A 17,694-nucleotide genomic window follows, 5' to 3' on the forward strand; every position below is an offset into this window, starting at 1 on the left:
GCTCAACTGCTTGTCCGCGTCGTGCTGCATGCCACCGTCATTGTCACTGCTGAAGTCATCGGAGCAAACTTTGTTTTAGAGATTGGTGGCTTCGACTTACGAGCACCAAATTGATGCGCAGTCTTGCGTTTCTTCTTGAACGATCGCCAGCCAGACGAGAACAGACGAGAGCCATTCTCCAAGTTAAGAAGGGCCGAGCTTGACAACGTTTTTCGTTTCTCTAACAAGCGAGCGCCGGTCCGTTATCATGAGTGAGATACGATCTCTAAACCACGCCGCGACGAGTTGAAAAGACGCGAAATCAGCTCCTCAGCGCCGTCAGCGCGGCGAGCAGACGACCTTTCCGCCGGTTGCTAAGGGCAACCGCCCGGGAGACCAATGCGGAGCCGCGTACAGTCACGTGGCGCGCGCTGCCGATCAGAAATCGCTGCGAGACCTTGAAACGTTTGCTTGCTGTGCGCTTGCTCTTTCCTGGTGCAGCTGGCCGAGGCGCCAGATTTGAAGACGGAGAATCGCGCTATCCATAGAGACCAAGATGGCGGCGCTAGGTTACGCGGTTGCGGAGATATCGCGGCTTGAAAAATGCCGTTTTTTCGCTATTTTCGAGAAACTCCTCGCCACCTTAGCTTCGATAAACATTTTTTACATCATTTCCGCACGATTTTCCGTGACGAAATTTTGAAATAAAATAGAAAACTGAAAATGTGACTTTCAAAAAATCGGTTTTTTGGCCAAATTTCGCGATGCGAAAGCCGCGTCCCCCCTTAAAGTATATAATTTGAAAATGCTTATTGAAATGTTTCAACCAACAACAGTGGTTGGAGAGTACAATTTCTCAGCTTTGGAGGACCCCTCCTGCCTCCTTAACAAAAAAATGTTAACAGTTCTAAACAAAGTTCCTGACTAAAAATCAGACTTGTCTATGCTAATGTATGATTGAAGATCCTGTGTCTTACCAACTTGACTAACTTTAAAAATTAAATTGTGGGGTTTTACGTGCCAGAACCGCGATCTGATTATGAGGCAAGTGGAGCAACTAATGTTTTCCCAAGTCTGTAAGTCAGCATAAGAAAGTAATCTCAGCACCGTAAAGCTAAGGATGCCTTCCACATCTTGTGTTCTATACAGTGGTGGAGCAACAACACCAGTGTTATTGCATGTGCAAAAATGTATACTGTATAACTGTATAACTTTGTTCACCAGCTGACATCACTGCTGCTTTTATTGTTCGCAATAATCTATTACTGAAACAATGCTTCAAAAAACACACATACAGAACAGTATGGTCAGCTGACACACAATCCATGTTCAAAATGTGACAGTGAAGGTAGCTGCCCACAGCCACGAGGTGTACTGCGCTAAAATATAAAGTGATATTTTGTTTACTAAAGTATTTCCAACCTGCATTAGAACTGTTCACTTCTAAATCTAATACAAGAACAAGATATGGTCCCAAATTATGGGTACCCTGCAGTGCTAAGACTACTCATAGAAGAAATTACATCTTTAGTTATATGCATTACATCTTTAGTTATATGCATGCAAGAATGCCCGAAATGGACAAGTATCTTACACGATGCATGGGTTGAAATGTTGTAGCAGGTCTCACGCGTCCCATTGTCGGACTGGCTGGAGCGCTCCAGGGCTGACTGCTATCTCTCCTAGACAATGCCATGTCATCCTGGGTGCCCTGAAAAGACAGGAAGTTCCACAGTAATTCTACTCCATTCAATCCAACACAGTAGAGCTACATACTAGTACTACAATATCGTAGCTCCAGCCACACCAATAAAGGATGCATTGCCCAAATATCAAAAAGAAAGTCCCTTGTGCCATAAATAACACAAATGTAATAAGAGCTTTGTACAATATTTAAAACATTTACTTACTTGAGTTACAGTCGAATCTCGATAATTCAAACTTGAAGGGGCCCAAAAATTTGTTCGAATTAAAGGAAGGACGTATTTTTTAAGTATTCGAGCACCATAGTACAATGCACGAACGGTGCAAGTTGTGAAATATTGCGGCGCGCAAGCGCATAGCGAGCGCAATCGCCCACGCCGGCCAACGCTCGGTTCCCGATAACGGCAGAAAACTTTTGGGAGCGGACGGTGCCGGCATGGCGACAGGCGCGCGCGCGCGGAGACCGTCGAAGGTGAGGGAGGAGGGCGGCAGGGAAGAGGATTTGGCCTCGGCAACTCCGCCGCTTCGGTGGCAGTTGCTTCGGTGGCTCCCCTCGTCCTCTCTCTCAACTCCCTCGCAGCCTCACCTTCGACTGTCTCCGTGCGCGCCCGCCGGTGTGCCGGTGCCGCCGGTACAGCCGGCCTGGCGCAGATTAGCCCGCTTCCTGAAGTTTCGTTTTCTGCCGTTATCGGGAAGCGAGCGTTTGCCAGCGTGGGCAGTTTCGTTGGCCGGACTGGGCCTCCGCCGCTGCATTAAGGGGGTCTCTCCTATGCTTTTGCTCTATGGCGGTGTCGGAGCAATGCCGGTCGGAGGCACCGCCGCATTATTTGGCGCGCTGCTGAGAGCATTGTCGGTCCGTGGTATGTTCGAATTAACCGTAGCAATTGCTTTCGCGTTCGAATTACCGAGCGTTTTCGCCCATTGGAATACACATAACTTTGACGGGACCACAGCGTCAGTTCGAATAAACCGGCAGTTCGAATTAAGCGTGTTCGAATTAACGAGATTCGACTGTACTAAGAAAAAAGGCACAATCATATGACCATAACCTGCAGCTTAACCCATAAGAGTTTTTACAAGACAAGCTCCCATTCAATAACAGAGTGAAACAAGCTTGTTGTACAAGGATATTCAATGCTGTTAGTGTATGCTTAAACTTATGCACACAATAAATCATGTAATATGTTGCATACAACTGCTGCAACATGCAATTTAAGTGTGTGTAGTGCACCTGCTCAAGTCAATAAACAAAGCAGAATGAATTGAAGAAGTAAAGTGCCGCTGTTGCCCTCCATTCAATAGATTGTCCCTGCAGCAATGGTTCTGTGCATGCCAAACCACTCCTTTTGGGCTTTCCTTTGATGCCCCCCATCTATGCTTCTAGGTGATTCTTGGTGAATTTTAAGAGTGATTTTGAACCTTTATTTGGAGCAGTATCCTCAACTGATCATTTAAAAGGACATTAAAAAGCCAAAAATGCTTAGCTGTATTAGTAAATTACACTTCTACAATACCAAAAAAGTCCCTCTTACAATGAGTGGAGACATGGTAAGCCAGAAAAGATGCAAGAACAAAAAACAGGAGGTGACGCTGCCATGAGGTTGGCGCACCAGCTTGCCGTGGCGTTATGGATTTTGACGGCCGCTGCTCGAGCATAGCTAATCTGTTTTGTACAGATGGACTACATTGTACTGTAACGGAGCCAAAGACTGAACTTGGAAAGTTTCAAGAACTTTGACTGTGCTACAACTGCCCAAATAGGAGAAAATATTTTGAAATCTCTGACATAAGACTGACATACTGGCACTGGGGCTTTGGCGCGAAATTCAAGAAATGTGAGCTTAGTGTACATTTGCTCTTAAATTACACTTTTCTTTTTTTTTTCTTTTTTTACTAGGTGCGGGCTTTGCACAAGGCAGGCCTTCGGCTACTCACTGAAGCCTAAAACTGTGCTCCAACTGCTATGCAAAATAACAAAACCATCGGCGGCCGACTGTGAACACATTTACAGTCGCCGAACGATTGTTCAAACACAAACAATGCCGTGAGAATGTCCAAATACTAATTGGGCAGTCCAAAAAAACGAATTGCAACAGTCAAACCGATTTAGTTGTTTCTTACAGTGTAAGCAGAGCAGAAAACTTATTTACAGACTTTTGATCAGTGTAGGTGCTCCATTAAAATAATATTTATTAGTGAAACATTTTCTCCCCCATATTTTCGCACTTCGAAGTGGCAATGCAGGCATTACATGATTAAATACAGTATTTCTCTGTTCCCATGAATATTTTGATAGGAGCTTCTCAAGTAAAGCTTCCTCTTAAGGAAACCCACAGGCCTTTCAGTAGGCATTTTGGGGGAGGTGGACAGATGATGGCATTGTCTGCAAAACTCCTTAATTCACTTTGGTGATTCCAGTGGCTGAAATTTTCTTTCACTACAGCCTTCAAGCATATAATAAAATGTCCTTTAAAAATCTACTCAGGGAATCTACTCGGTGAACAAACATTAGGAAGAAATCGGAATCAATATTTTTTTTCTAGCTCGTTTGGGCAGTAACCAGGGTAATGTAATATGGTCCTGTACAAGGGGTTGGGGGCCAGAGACCGCATTTTCTTAAGTTTGGACTGGATGCCCGGATGATCTCATTTTGCTCTCGCAGCGATGCCCGGATGCTTTAGAAGGTTCTCATTTCATTCTTGCGCCTATTCTCGTCTTGAGTGCCCGGATAACGGCTCTGGATTTTCGCTCAAGGTCTCTTGAAGGTTGCCGACAATGGAAGCTAAATGCATTTCATGCTTAAAAGTAAAAGAAAAAGAAAGAAAGAAAAAAAAAAGCCCCCTCGGTGTCCGCAAACCTGTGCCGCTTGCTACTGAGAGGCTGGCTTTCCCGCAAAGTTTAGGCGTTCAGTGGCTAAGTGTGCTTTACAGGCAAAATTTCGCTAGCAGCACAAAACAAAGAATCGCCCCAATATTCCTAGATAAGATAGAAACAAATGCTAAAGACCATGTTTGCTCCCGCACAGCCAGCGATATATTTGAACCCCCCCCCCCCATTTTTAAATATCTATTTTTCGAATCGAATATGAATATTAAAAATATAATATTCGATAATAATCGAACGTTTCGATTTTTTGCACACACCTACCAAAAAGTACTCATATGGTGCTATTAATTCGAGTACAGAGGTTTACTACAACTAATTTTTCTTGAATTTGTACGTTTCTTTGAATTCTGCAAAATCAAAAATAAGGTAGGAAGTGATGCACATAAAAGTTGCTAGTGCGTATATTTGCATGTAGAGTGCAAAAGTATACAAAGGAACTCAAACTGATAACACAGAAAGCACATTGCAGGATGGCACCTCACCATGTCTGTCCAATATATGCCATGTTGACTATTGCACTATGCACTCAAACATGACATAAAATTGCTATGAGTGATAAGCAAGTACCTTGCGTTAAAAAAAAATGCTGACAAATTTCTAAGTTGAGATACCTATGTGCTTCATAAGCACACATGCATGCCCTCCAGCAAGTCTAGCAGTGAACAGAAATTATAACACATATTAAATTGACTTTAAAGGAAGTGCGGCTGACTGACTTCAAGTGGTGGTGGCACCTTGCAACATACAGGGTGTTTCATTTTAGCTGCACCAAATTTTTAAAACTTGCCTGTGGCAGATAGCACAATTATAATCCTTGATCTAAACTACTCGATGAGGTGGCCATTACTTCCACGAGAAATCAAAATGCCTAATTGAGTAATTAGCATAATTACGCTAGTTAACTTTTTAATTAATGATTTTACGGCACATCTTTCAATCTACGAATTATAGCCGCTGAGCTCGCAAAGCATATCCGCTTGGAACGAATTCTCAGGACTGAACCAGTTTCGAGATATTAATTTTTAACGTGTCCGACGAAATGTATGGGCGTTTCAGTAAACTTTTTGAGAGAAACGCTGTTTTATGCTTTGAAGCACAAAGTTAACTGGAACGCCCATGCATTTCGTCGGACACTTTGAAAATTATTATCTCGAAACTGATTAGGTGCTGAGAATTGGTTACAAGTGGATACGCCTTGCGAACTCAGCGGCTATAATTCGTAGATTGAAAGATGTGCCGTAAAATCATAAATTAAAAAGTTAATTAGCATAATTATGCTAATTACTCAATTAGGCGTTTTGATTTCTCGTGGAAGTAATGGCCGCCTCATCGCGTAGTTTAGATAAAGGATTATAATTGTGCTATCTGCCACTGGCTATTTTTAAAGATTTGGTGCAGCTAAAATGAAACACCCTGTATATGTCAACGTGGTTCACGTAAAAAAAGGTCTGTGAAAAAGGTAAAAGTGAATAGCACCAATGATACAAGTGGCTGTTGTGATCTTTTTACGTGCATTTAGTAAACAGCAGGCCAGCGTAATCCTCATCTCAAACTTCTTTCATTGCTCTCTCAGAACCACTCCACCCCGTTTTTTTTAAAGAACTAACCTTGTGTCAAATATTCTCGGTCGCTTCTAATGTGGAGCCACTGATTCTCTTTTCTCCCATCAAGGGGACTACTCTTATCCATTCTTACCCGGCATGGAGTGCCAAGCAACTCTCAGCTAGGCTGAAGGAAAGTGGTTTGGCAGTGTGGTAAAGAGATTGATACACTTAAGCCTGTAAATAAACTTGTTCAGGGGCTGGCATATGCTCAGCTTTTATTGGAAAAATGTCACATGACACCAAGCTGACTGGCATGTCAAATACATATCAGGAGTTAATAATACAATGTTATCACGCCTGCTGTGTTTATCAAGCAATCTGCAATGTCACAGCACTCTAAGTCATATTAAAATCAAAACACACTGGTTGCAATAAAGGTTATTAATTGTTCATTGTATGCCAAGGAAAATGAGGTTCTATACCATAATTATTGAGTTAATAACTACTATTGCAGCAGAAAAAACACAACAAAGACAGACATAAACATACAAACATTACCTTCTGCATGTTAGCAATCTTTCCTTGAATATTTGTGTAGGCTTTTCTGCCCTTGTCTTTAACCTGGGAAAGATACATCACACAGTAAGCATAAGTATACCTTTAACAATTATAGCCTGCCAAGCAAGACAGTTGAATTTGTGAAACGGAAATCACTTAAATGGAATTGGCACTTAAACAAAACAACATCCTCTAAACTGGTTAGTTTTGTATTGGTTAATGCCAAAAAAGCACTTCTAAATCGGAACCACATTTTCGCTGCTCTCTGTAAACGGAACCACAGAAGCAAGCTCTAAAGGATTTCTTCAGAAACAGGCAGGATTTGAAATCTATTTCTTCTGATACCTGTTTACTATCCAGAGAGTGATTATTAAAAAGCGGTGGCAATGGCTCAAGCAGGCCAAAATTTGACAGATTTCTAATGGATAGCATGTACAGACCTGGACAGCTTTGTGGCACCGCCACTCACCTCACAGGCGACCAAAACAAGGACAATTGAAATTTCTGACGCCTTACAGCGTGCTGTTTGATAACTTGGACTCCCCTTACATGACCACGTGTTATATTAGGCCACCAACTGAAGCAGCAAGAGATATGTTATTGTTTGGTACATTGCCGGCGCCTCCTCGAAACTGAAGCTAGCGAAGCCTAGTCAATCTAGTAGTCGTTGACTGTGCCCAAACCACGGGACAAACTATCTGCTACATACATTTTTAACCTTAACATACAAAACAGTGATAAGAGCATGTATCAATACACATACTGCTGCAACTCTGCACATCTTTCTCAGTAAACACAAATCCTGTTGATTGGAACATATTTCTCCGGTCCCTTGAGGTTCCATTTCAGGAGATTCAACTGTACACTATCCTTTCCTTCACAAATAAGTGCCTCTTCCCGCTATTTCAAATCGAACCTTTAAAATAGTCAAAATTGTGGTGTGCACACTGGTACTATAACGCAAACAGTGCATATTTGGGCTCATATAATTTCACAGTTAGTCATGAATTGAAATGCAAATCTTAAGTGCTTTACACACATAGAAAATATGCATCTGTGTGAGAGCCACCACATGTGTTTATCCACGTCCTTGCTTGCAGAAAGCTGCTCCTTATATTCACATGCATTTCACATGGCGTCAAATAGAAAGTATATTTTTGTGAAAACCTGCATGCAAATTTATGTGCAAGACAGCAAATAACCAAGTGAAACAACCAGTTTCGCCCGATTTAGTGAAAATTTAGAGAATATGACATTTCAATACACTGATTAAGGTGGAGCTTCAGATAAAAATCAGTGAATGAGCTGACTTTTTTTACAAAGCATGAAATCAGTGGCTTACAAAATGCCATCAAGGTTTTCTCATGGCTTGCCACAGTAAACAGAGTTGTGCTTCGGCATCTCCAATGTGATTCACTTTGCAAGCATAGTAGTTATACTGGGGTGATAATTTTTCAGTTTTACAGAATTATTAAAAATCGCCTGTGGCATATAGCATATTCTTGTCTTTGAGCTGTATTATTCGAAGAGGTGGACAGTACTAGCACAAGAAATCAAAAATTTACTAATGAACTTCTTAATTGCCTTACAGCACATATTTGCAATTTACCAATTGTAGCCGGTGAGTGTGCAAGACGTATACCCTTGAAATTAATTTGCAGGTTTACACCAGTTTTGAGATATTTCCCAAAGTGTGGGACAAAATACATGGGCAATCCAGTAACTTTTGTGCTTCAATGCATAAAAGAGTGCTCTGTTAAAAAAGTAAGTGGAACAACAGTGAATTTTTACAGTGAAATTGATGGCGCATATCTCCAAACTGGTGTCATTCTGGAAATTTATTCTAAACCGGTACACGTTAAACTCCCCGGCTTCAATTCGTAAAGTGTCATATGTGCCATAAACTAATATTAAGTTAATTACTGAATTTTTGTTAATTAGTTGAATACATATTTAGATTTTTCATGCAGCAATGTCTGCCTCTTTGAATAATGCAGCTCAAGGACTAGAATTATATCTCCAATAAGCCAATTTTAAAAAATTGCATAAAACTTAAAAATTAGGGATGTGTGAATATTCAAAACTTTCAAATAACGAATCGAAGAGTCACTATTCGTAAATTCGAATAATTTTCGAATACTTCACGAATATTTCAGAACGTCATCTGCATGCAAATAAACATAAAATTGAAGCAGACGTATGGTAAATTTTCACCCCCATGGGCATAGTATAGACCAAAGACAAAACATAAGAACTTGCGTAGTGGAGCAGGCTGTGTCACTTACGAAGCCATACTTTACGGGCTCTACAGCAATCATTCGCACTTTATGAAGAGCCCTGTACATGCGAAGAAACTACTTGTTTGCTTCTAATGCTCCATTTGTGCTTTTAATTAACAATGCTTCATAACGTACTACGTAATGACAGAAATTAGCTAACTTTAAGAATACTGGGATGTGAACATCGTTTTATATTAATTGTGATATCGGCTGTTCATTATTCGAAAACTATTAGAAAAGTACTCGATTCGATTTGCTTCTGTCACTATTCGATTCATTATTCGATTCGGTCTCAAAAATCATTATTCACACACCCCTATTAAAAATGATTACCCCGTATAAACTACAAGTTTACACAACAGTTTTTCAGTAACAGTTGTTCCAGTAATGTATCATAACAGATATTTTCTATTTGTTGAGTATACACCATAAAAAAAAATCCACACTGTCATAACATACAGAAGACAGGCCTATTTAAACAAGCAATGAGCTGGCTACATGTCTGAGCAATTTGGCTTATCTAGCAGTGTTTGTGTAGTCAAAGAATTGTTAGATGCCTAAGTTCTGTTTGTGATGTAAGACTGATTTCATACTGACTACCATTTTTCTAGATTGCTGTTTTAGTATTCACACCATAAAACATATTGCCAAGCACCACATTAAGTAACACCAAAGCAGCACAAGGTTGGAAATGAATGGATTCTATGAAATACTACAGATAACATTAGTCAAGCACTTCAGCATGCTACAAGTGTAAAACAAGATAAGGATAGGCAAGCTCACAAAGGACCCTGCAATAAGTGCCAGCTAAATTAGTACAAACAATGGGTATGCTCTGCCATGCTACTGCATTTCATCTCGCTCGTCTTTTATCATACTGAGACATTACACTTTGTAATTTCTTCATCAAAGCTAAAGAGGCTTATTGAAAACAAATTAAGAGCAAACATCATCGCAATACCAACATACCAAAAGGTGCGTGCACCAGTACATTTCACAAACCACAGCAATGCTTACCAAGCAGCAAGCTTTACCTTTTGTTAGAAAAGAAAACAGGATCAAAAAGCCATGAATGCAGTGTTACTGAATGCAGTCAGTTGGTCAGGGTAGAAACGAACACTACTGCATCCCAGCCTCACCTCCCTTGGAACATCATTTGAGAGTGGAGACCATGTATACCATGTTGTATACCATGACGCACTCTTCCTAAGCTGCTTTCTTGCCTGGAAAAGCACTCCACTCTCTTAGATACCTCACCTACAGGGCTATATAGCATCAAATTATGAAAATATGTGAGAAAACAGTGTTACCTTTACAAAATCATGTTGCTAAAGGCTTTTTTTTTTTTTCAACAAAACTGTAGAAACACTCACACAGCCAGGGTTCCCCTCGTAGTGGGTAGCAGTATTGCCATCCCCAAGTCCAGCTCATGGACCACCCCTATGATGACCTACCCATTCCTTGATTTTGCTTATCGCCAGTGCACAGTGCAATGACAACACATGGCATGCCAATGCATGACCACCATGTACATAAATGATAAATTCTACAAACTGTTTTCAACATGTGGTGTGGACCATGCGTCCCATTATTATTATTGCACACAATAGAACACAGCGTACTGGCGGATGAGTGATGCTAGTGGCACTTCTACAATTATTGTAGGCATGGCTCAACAAAAGGGGCATAAAGACAGAAACAAGGTGCCATAGTGTTATATCATTTACAAAGATGTCATTTACGAAGATCTCACAGCTAGCTGTCATATTTAGGCTGCAGTGGTGAGCAAAAACTGATCACATGTCACTGGGGCAGATATTAATACCCTGGTAGCAATCAACTGTGGAGCAGTTCTGCTGCAAGTGTATGTGCTTTAAAGATTGTTACAGTTAATCAGGGCAGCTCCAACAAGACAGAGAATGCCAGCCAGGAAGCACAGAAAGAAAGTGTAGGTTACAGGGGCATGGTGCGCTGCACTGTTTGATGAAGTAGAACTTCACTGATACGCTGCCGTTACATACAATTTCCCGGCAATAATGTTCACAGTGGGGAACTCAATAATTACCCAATACAGTTACACTTCTTTTTTATCCGTTAATACATTCTCAGAAAACATGATCTTTCAGCACCAACGTTGAATATATCACCAAACTACAATTGTATGATACATTTTCTGGCCGCTAGATCCCATGTAAACAAGAAAAGGCACAAGGTGCACACGATTGAGAACAGTAACCACCTGCCGCAGCAGCTTTCCCAGAACACTCGCCTGCCAGTCTCATGTGAAAATGCTGGCGCGCACTGTTCCGTATTCCGGCACCAGCAAATCTCCTGCCAGGTCATTGCACGCTGCACTCACATCTATCACCGCCAACCCTATTGCAATAAGCACCTTCACCTATCTGTTTCACAGTGCATGGTGCACAGCACCGTTGAAAGTGTACTGCAAACTTTTAATAGGCAATAACCCAAACACGCCGCTGTTCCCTACTACAGGTGGGGAGAAGTGAGTGCCATGTTTCGCTCTGGCGGCATCGTAAGCATTGCATTCCAGCGTTGCCCACCAGCTCAATTTCACTTCAGTATCTCGTCACGATCTTAAAACACTATGCAATAGGAAAACAACAATGTGCACCTCGGGTCGCTCGGGCCCCACCCAGCTTGAAATGCAGAGTCTCATGCCTCAACAATTCGTGCCAGCACGTCACAACTTCCCACCAAAATGCCCCGCTCGAAGAGGCTGCTGACTCAGGTCAAATTCAAGGAGCGCGAACGTAAGCTTGCTGAAGCTGCAAGAACAATCCGTGTTGGCGTCTCGCGCTGCAACAATTCATGCAACACTTCGAATTACGTAGATGTTGTCGAGTCTGCATATTTTTTCACACCTTGGGATGGTACGACTTCCCGGTACGCACATTTTTTTTTTCTCTTTTTTTTTTTTTTCAGAATGTTTAAACAAGGTTCTACTGTATCAAATGACTCTGCAGATGCAGTCTAATATATAGCCGAAATTTAGCCTCACTAATATTGAGTATGGTAAATGCACATGCACAATAGATTGCACACACTTAAGTTGTGAAGGCTGCGTACCTTCACAACTGCGTAGTCGCCAACCATGGTAGCGTCGATAGCGACCGCGGTTTCGTCTGCACTTGCAGCGAACGGTAATTTCGTTTTGACTTGGTGCTTGCGTCGGCCGCCTGCCTTCTGAACCGCAAGGTCGCCGTCGATGATCACGTCGATAGCGGCCGCGGTTTCGTCCGCAGCGGTTGTGGCAAGCAGTAGCTTTGCTTTGACTCAGTGTAAAGCTATCGAAGATTAAGAGCCCCGGCTGCATCACGATGGACGGACAATTTGTTGGCGAGCAGCTGACTGGCGAAAAAATAATCTGGATGTACGCGCACGAGGCCTTTGCCGCTGCTAGCGCTAATCAGTCATGAGATGACGAGAATTCCAGCTTCCGCACTGGTCTTGTGCTAAATAAATATAAAGAGGATTGGCTGATTCATTGAGTAAATAAAAGTGTGTTGACGTAGTTAAGCATTTGTTTATTGTTTTCTTGATACCCTCGACAATTTGACATTCAGTTAATTAGGACATTTTAATTGGGTAATTCGGAGGGGGGGGGGGGGTTCCTTGGCATTTCGTGGAGCTTAGCAGGGTTCCCTGGAACGAACATGCTTGAGAACCGCTGCTCTACAGGATTGTCAAATAAGAGAACATCCACCATTTCATGTCTCGCATACTTGGAGAAAATTTGCAAGTGCAAGTTGGAATCGGCTCGCGCAAGACAGGGGTAATTGGAGATCGCAGGGAGACGCCTTCGTCCTGCAGTGGACATAAATATAGGCTGATGATGATGATACTTGGAGAGCACCCATCCAGCCACATGAAATATATGCTGGATGTAAAACATTGTGAAAATAAAAAAAAGTAAACTCACTATGTGGTGACATATATCGAGAGACATTTCGAGAGAACACTCGGACATTTAACTTCCAAATCTTTTTACTGAGGTACCTTACACTTATTCAAACTTGCAGCACAAGTCCAATCAGAAGTGTTTCAAGATGGTTGCAAAACATTTTAAATTATCATTATTTTCATCAGTGTTTTTGCTTTTCATACACTTTCTTGGCATGCACAACTGTGCACACAGTGCCCTCATTGACAATAATATATCTGGCCTTGATGCAAAGAAACTCAACTGTAGAACATGTAACATTTGCAATTATTAAAATGACCCATTCTTCTGACCTTGCTGTGGTGAATTAACCTCTTAAATGATGCAAAGAGTTCTATGATGATGAAAAAACAGTAGGTTCAGATAGGTTTAAAGGTGGCTAAGAACTGCTACCGTGCCTTTCCTTATGCAGCAGCGTGCACAAACGGCCAGTGCACTGCTCTTGTGATTAATAAAAAAATTTAAGCTTTCCTTAGCCACAAACTTAGCAGTGAAATTAGCTCGCTTCAAAGGGAGCATAAGCACAACGGTCTCTTGCCGACTATGTCACTTGGAAGCCATACAGTACGTAAATAAACTTTTGCCCCATCCAGGATGGCGTTCCTTGATACGGGCCCTGCCATGAAAGACAGCTAGGACACATGGCCCTGCATCATAACTTCCTTTCCAGGGAGATCATCTTAGTAGAGAGAGGCCTGTGGCATCGGGAACTATTGGATTATTTGTAGCGGTCTTGTATGTTGTCAAATACCCATTTTATGGCCCCAGTTGCGGGTTTTGAACCTCAAAGTGTTGCAAACACTCTTAAGATGATGAAAAATCAACAGTCAGGTCAGAGAGCTTTAACAGCGGCTAAGAACAGCTAGCACACACTTTTCCTTGTGCAGCAGCCACACCTATTGGCTGCTGCACTGCTGCTGTGATGAAAGAAGAGTATTCTAAACCTACTTTCTGGGTCTCATCAATGTCTTCATCAAAGAATTTCTGAGAAGACCCTTACCCATACCTATAACTGCAGCATTGAAAGTAGGAGGTCAAGTAGTCAAATTATATTTGAAGGGTTCTCATTGCAGCTTTGTATGGCATGTGTACCTCGTATTTTGGAGCACAATACAGTAAAGCTACAGTTTCATAGCAGCTTGGGTTAAAGTGAGAAAATGATGGAAATGAAAGGCCCAAAGGAGCATTAAAGGTAAAAAAAATGTAAGGTTACCCTTGTCAGATCCTCGTAATGTTTGCTTTAAGTATCAAGATGACTTAGCCGAGAAAATGGCAACTGAAGGGGCTGTACAATCCTGTTGCTGTTCAAATTATTCAAACTATTCAACAAATTCTTCAGCAGAAGGTCAGAAAACACACAATTTGGTTTGCTACTCAACTAAAAGTCGAACTTCATTATGTTGCATCCGACACAAAAACACTTCCGTTACAATCAGATAAGCATTATAAGCATGTATTGGTTACTTGCCAATATTGCAGAGAAAATTTTTTATTTACTTTGCAAAATTTATCTTTCATTATATCCACATTTATTATATCAAAGTTGAACTGTATACGAGAGCTGAGGTTTTCATTCACTTTGTAAAGATGTTATATTCTACATTTTCTACAGCAATAAAGCCATCCATGAAGGTACTTACATTCTTGTAGGCATTGCGGACAGCTGGGTTAGCCTAGAAGGAGATCACAAGATGCCTGCATCAGATGTCATTGTCAATATATAATAATCTATGCCAAATATTTAGAAACAAGGCTCTGTAGAGCACAAGTTTCATGAGCACCTAAATCAGTGTACGTGCTTCTCCTCCCACTTTTCCTTCACTACTACAGTACTACTCATCACTCGGCTTGCCTTTACTTTGCTCTTTGTGTTAATCTGTCAGTTGGTCTTGCATTTACTTACATGCAATAAGTTTCTTGTATTCATTTTAGTGACTGCAGATGTTTTATGAGTGACCATTCACCTCCACTAACAGACATATTTTTTCGTGAGTGATCTTTTATTCTTGATACATATTTCTCCTGTCAAATTAAGCATCATTACCATGACCATCATCATCATTTTTATCTGGAGACCAAGAACAGAGGGGTCACTCAACATTGAGTTGGTGGAATTCCCACAAAGGTATTCGAATCATGGACCTATACAAATGTGGGAACAACAGTACAAACCTTGCTCTTCATGGACTTCAGCAATGCACCACCTTCTTTCTGAAAGCAAATTTCCAAAATGTGTAAAGAAAGATGAACCTCAACAAGTACCAAATAGTGATTGATAAGTTGGGTATAGTAACATCCAAAACAAGGCTATGAGAGATGCTGCAGCAAAAACCTGCAGATTAATTTTGGCCACCTGGGATTCTCCAGCGTGCACCTCAAGCACAGTAAACTAGTGTTTTTGCATTCTACCTCTATTGAAAAGTACAAAATAAAATTTACAGATTATAATACTGCCCCACTACATTTGTATTGGTTTTTTGCCGGTGACCATTTTTCATTGTGTTGTCACTGTTGTCAAGTTATCACTCAGCACAAAACATGCTTCACCGAATTCTTGATCGATGCCACCATATTCAAAGATGCATGTCTAATTAGGCCGTGCACGCATTTCAAATAGTGTTGCACATTCTTGAATGAACTCAAACCCTAGCAATTAATCTGGAATGTATGATGAGACATATAAATTGCAGAAACTTCAGCTGTAGATTAGATTCGACTGTGCACACCGCTACCCTTGTGATTTGAGTATTGCTTGCCTTTCTCGGCACAAGTTCATGTTTGCAACTCAATATTTTGGCAGAGATTCTGGTTCTTCACCATCACTTTATGATGCAACAATACATAAATGGAAACCTGGTGCATGTGCAAGCTAGCACTTCATTTCTTCCAAACAATGTAAACACACATTTTATAGATTGTGGGGTCTGAGAAGCTGCTGCAGCTGTTGGCACTGCCGATGGCAAAGTCCCCAATACCGGAATGTAGCACAGCAAATGGTCCACTTACTTCATGGCCCCGGCCAGCTCTTACTTACACGGCCTCAAATTCTAGATGCCACACTTTACAAAGGCTAACACAGATAAAAGGGGGCTTGCTTATATGCAGCAGGATGTGATCTGCTTTTGCAATCTTTCTGAATGTGTTCTAAAATAATGGCCAATTTTACATACTCGAGGCTCGGAGTGTCAACTTTGCTAACAGCTCTGACAAATAAGAAAAACACAGCAAAAAGGGTTCAATTCTACTACAAATTTCCACCACTGTAGCATAATCAATTGTGCAAGATGTGAATCCGCTAATAGGAGAAATAAAAGAACTGGCCCAAAGTGGCAGCCTGCTTGCAGAAGCCCTCTACTTTGGCTTTGCATGAGCATATCATTGTTTTCATATACTATGCACTTCATGCTATCATGAGTAAGAGACCACTCAGGAGTAGCTATCTGTACTTGCACAGAGCTGTAGATAATCAGTCAATGTAGCAAGCTTTGCTTATGGAACAGATTTTGCGAAATTGGTACCACTGCTTTGCTGCTCGAGAACAACAGAAGCACAAAAATTTACCTTTGTCTAGATTGTCTTTTTTATACTCCTGGACAACTTTTTGTGGCAATGAAGGGAACGCCACAGGGGCATGTGTGTCACTGTGCCAAGTATTCCAGCAACGTTTGACACCGCTTTTGGTTTCTTGGAACAGAAACTGAATCAAAGTAGTTTCTATATGCAATAATTTAGAATTTTCACAAATGCAGAAGAGAAAACCAGTGAAAATAAGTTAGATTTAACATACAGTAGTGTATTTTGCCATACTTTGCTGTTTTAAATAAGATGTTCATGTTTTCTCTTCCTCAGCTTAGGCTAACGCAGATGAGAATGTGGGACTTGTTTTCAAAAGCACTCTTACTTGTGCGCCTTTTGCCTCCGTAGCTTTCCCTTCATTTCCAAAGAAATTTGTTCGCGAGTATAGTTGTTCACGAGTATAGAATTCGACTTTGCCCTGCCATCTGCTAACCGCCTGGTTAGCTCAGATGGTAGAGTGGCTGCCCCGGAAAGGCGGTGGTCCCGGGTTCGAGTCCCAGACCAGGACGAATTTTTCTTCAACTGAGAGGCTTTTCTTTAGAGGAACCCGTATGGGTTTCCTTTGTACCACTTGCTACGACTGGGTGGATGCCTCATTTTCTCTTCGAGTATAGGGTGTGGATTCCAGACCATAAGGCCCTCGGAGCTGAAGATGAGCACATGCGCGAAATTTTACCATTGATGATTTTGCCATGAACAGCACTGTTCTTAACAACCACTCGGAGTCTATAGGGCAAAGGAACAGCTATGTTTCCTGAGAAACGTTTTGTTTCACAAAATTTTTGTACATGTCACGTACAGACAAGCATTCTGTAAAGACACATACTTTCTTTTTTTTTTCTTGTTTTATTTAGAAAGATAAAATCACAGTCCTGTGCTTAGGAACAGAGCTCTGGTTATGGTATTTCAAATCATAACACAGACAATGCAAACTGCCTTTTTACAGCACAAGTGGAAGTAACAAGTATGTTAACTGATGAAAAAAGAGAACACCGACCAAGAACTAAAGAACATTTCGTTAGTTCTTGGTCGGCATTCGTTTTTTTACCATGCCTCTTCCTGACCAGACAAGATTCCATCAAGCCTGGATTTGAAATATATGTTAACTATGTGTCAAAAATGCTTGACTTGGAGCCGACACACACACACAAACACACACACACAAATATAGTACGCAAATAAAAATTGTTAAACTTTTGTTGTC

At 41.2% G+C, this 17,694-nt stretch overlaps 1 protein-coding gene across 1 annotated transcript in view; it reads right to left on the reverse strand.

Annotated features, from left to right (window-relative positions):
- Window positions 1–17,694, reverse strand: part of LOC119436376 (DENN domain-containing protein 1A) — an 87,562-nt gene that overhangs the window by 39,595 nt on the left and 30,273 nt on the right. Inside the window, exons 16-19 of the mRNA XM_037703200.2 lie at window positions 15,087–15,125; window positions 14,555–14,587; window positions 6,672–6,734; window positions 1,574–1,690 (exon numbers count right to left, since the gene is read on the reverse strand). Coding sequence (XP_037559128.1) covers window positions 1,574–1,690; window positions 6,672–6,734; window positions 14,555–14,587; window positions 15,087–15,125 — 252 coding nt within the window. The remainder of the gene's footprint in view (window positions 1–1,573; window positions 1,691–6,671; window positions 6,735–14,554; window positions 14,588–15,086; window positions 15,126–17,694) is intronic.

The sequence above is a fragment of the Dermacentor silvarum genome, chromosome 1, assembly GCF_013339745.2.
Source record: "Dermacentor silvarum isolate Dsil-2018 chromosome 1, BIME_Dsil_1.4, whole genome shotgun sequence".
In the NCBI taxonomy this organism is placed as follows: domain Eukaryota; kingdom Metazoa; phylum Arthropoda; class Arachnida; order Ixodida; family Ixodidae; genus Dermacentor; species Dermacentor silvarum.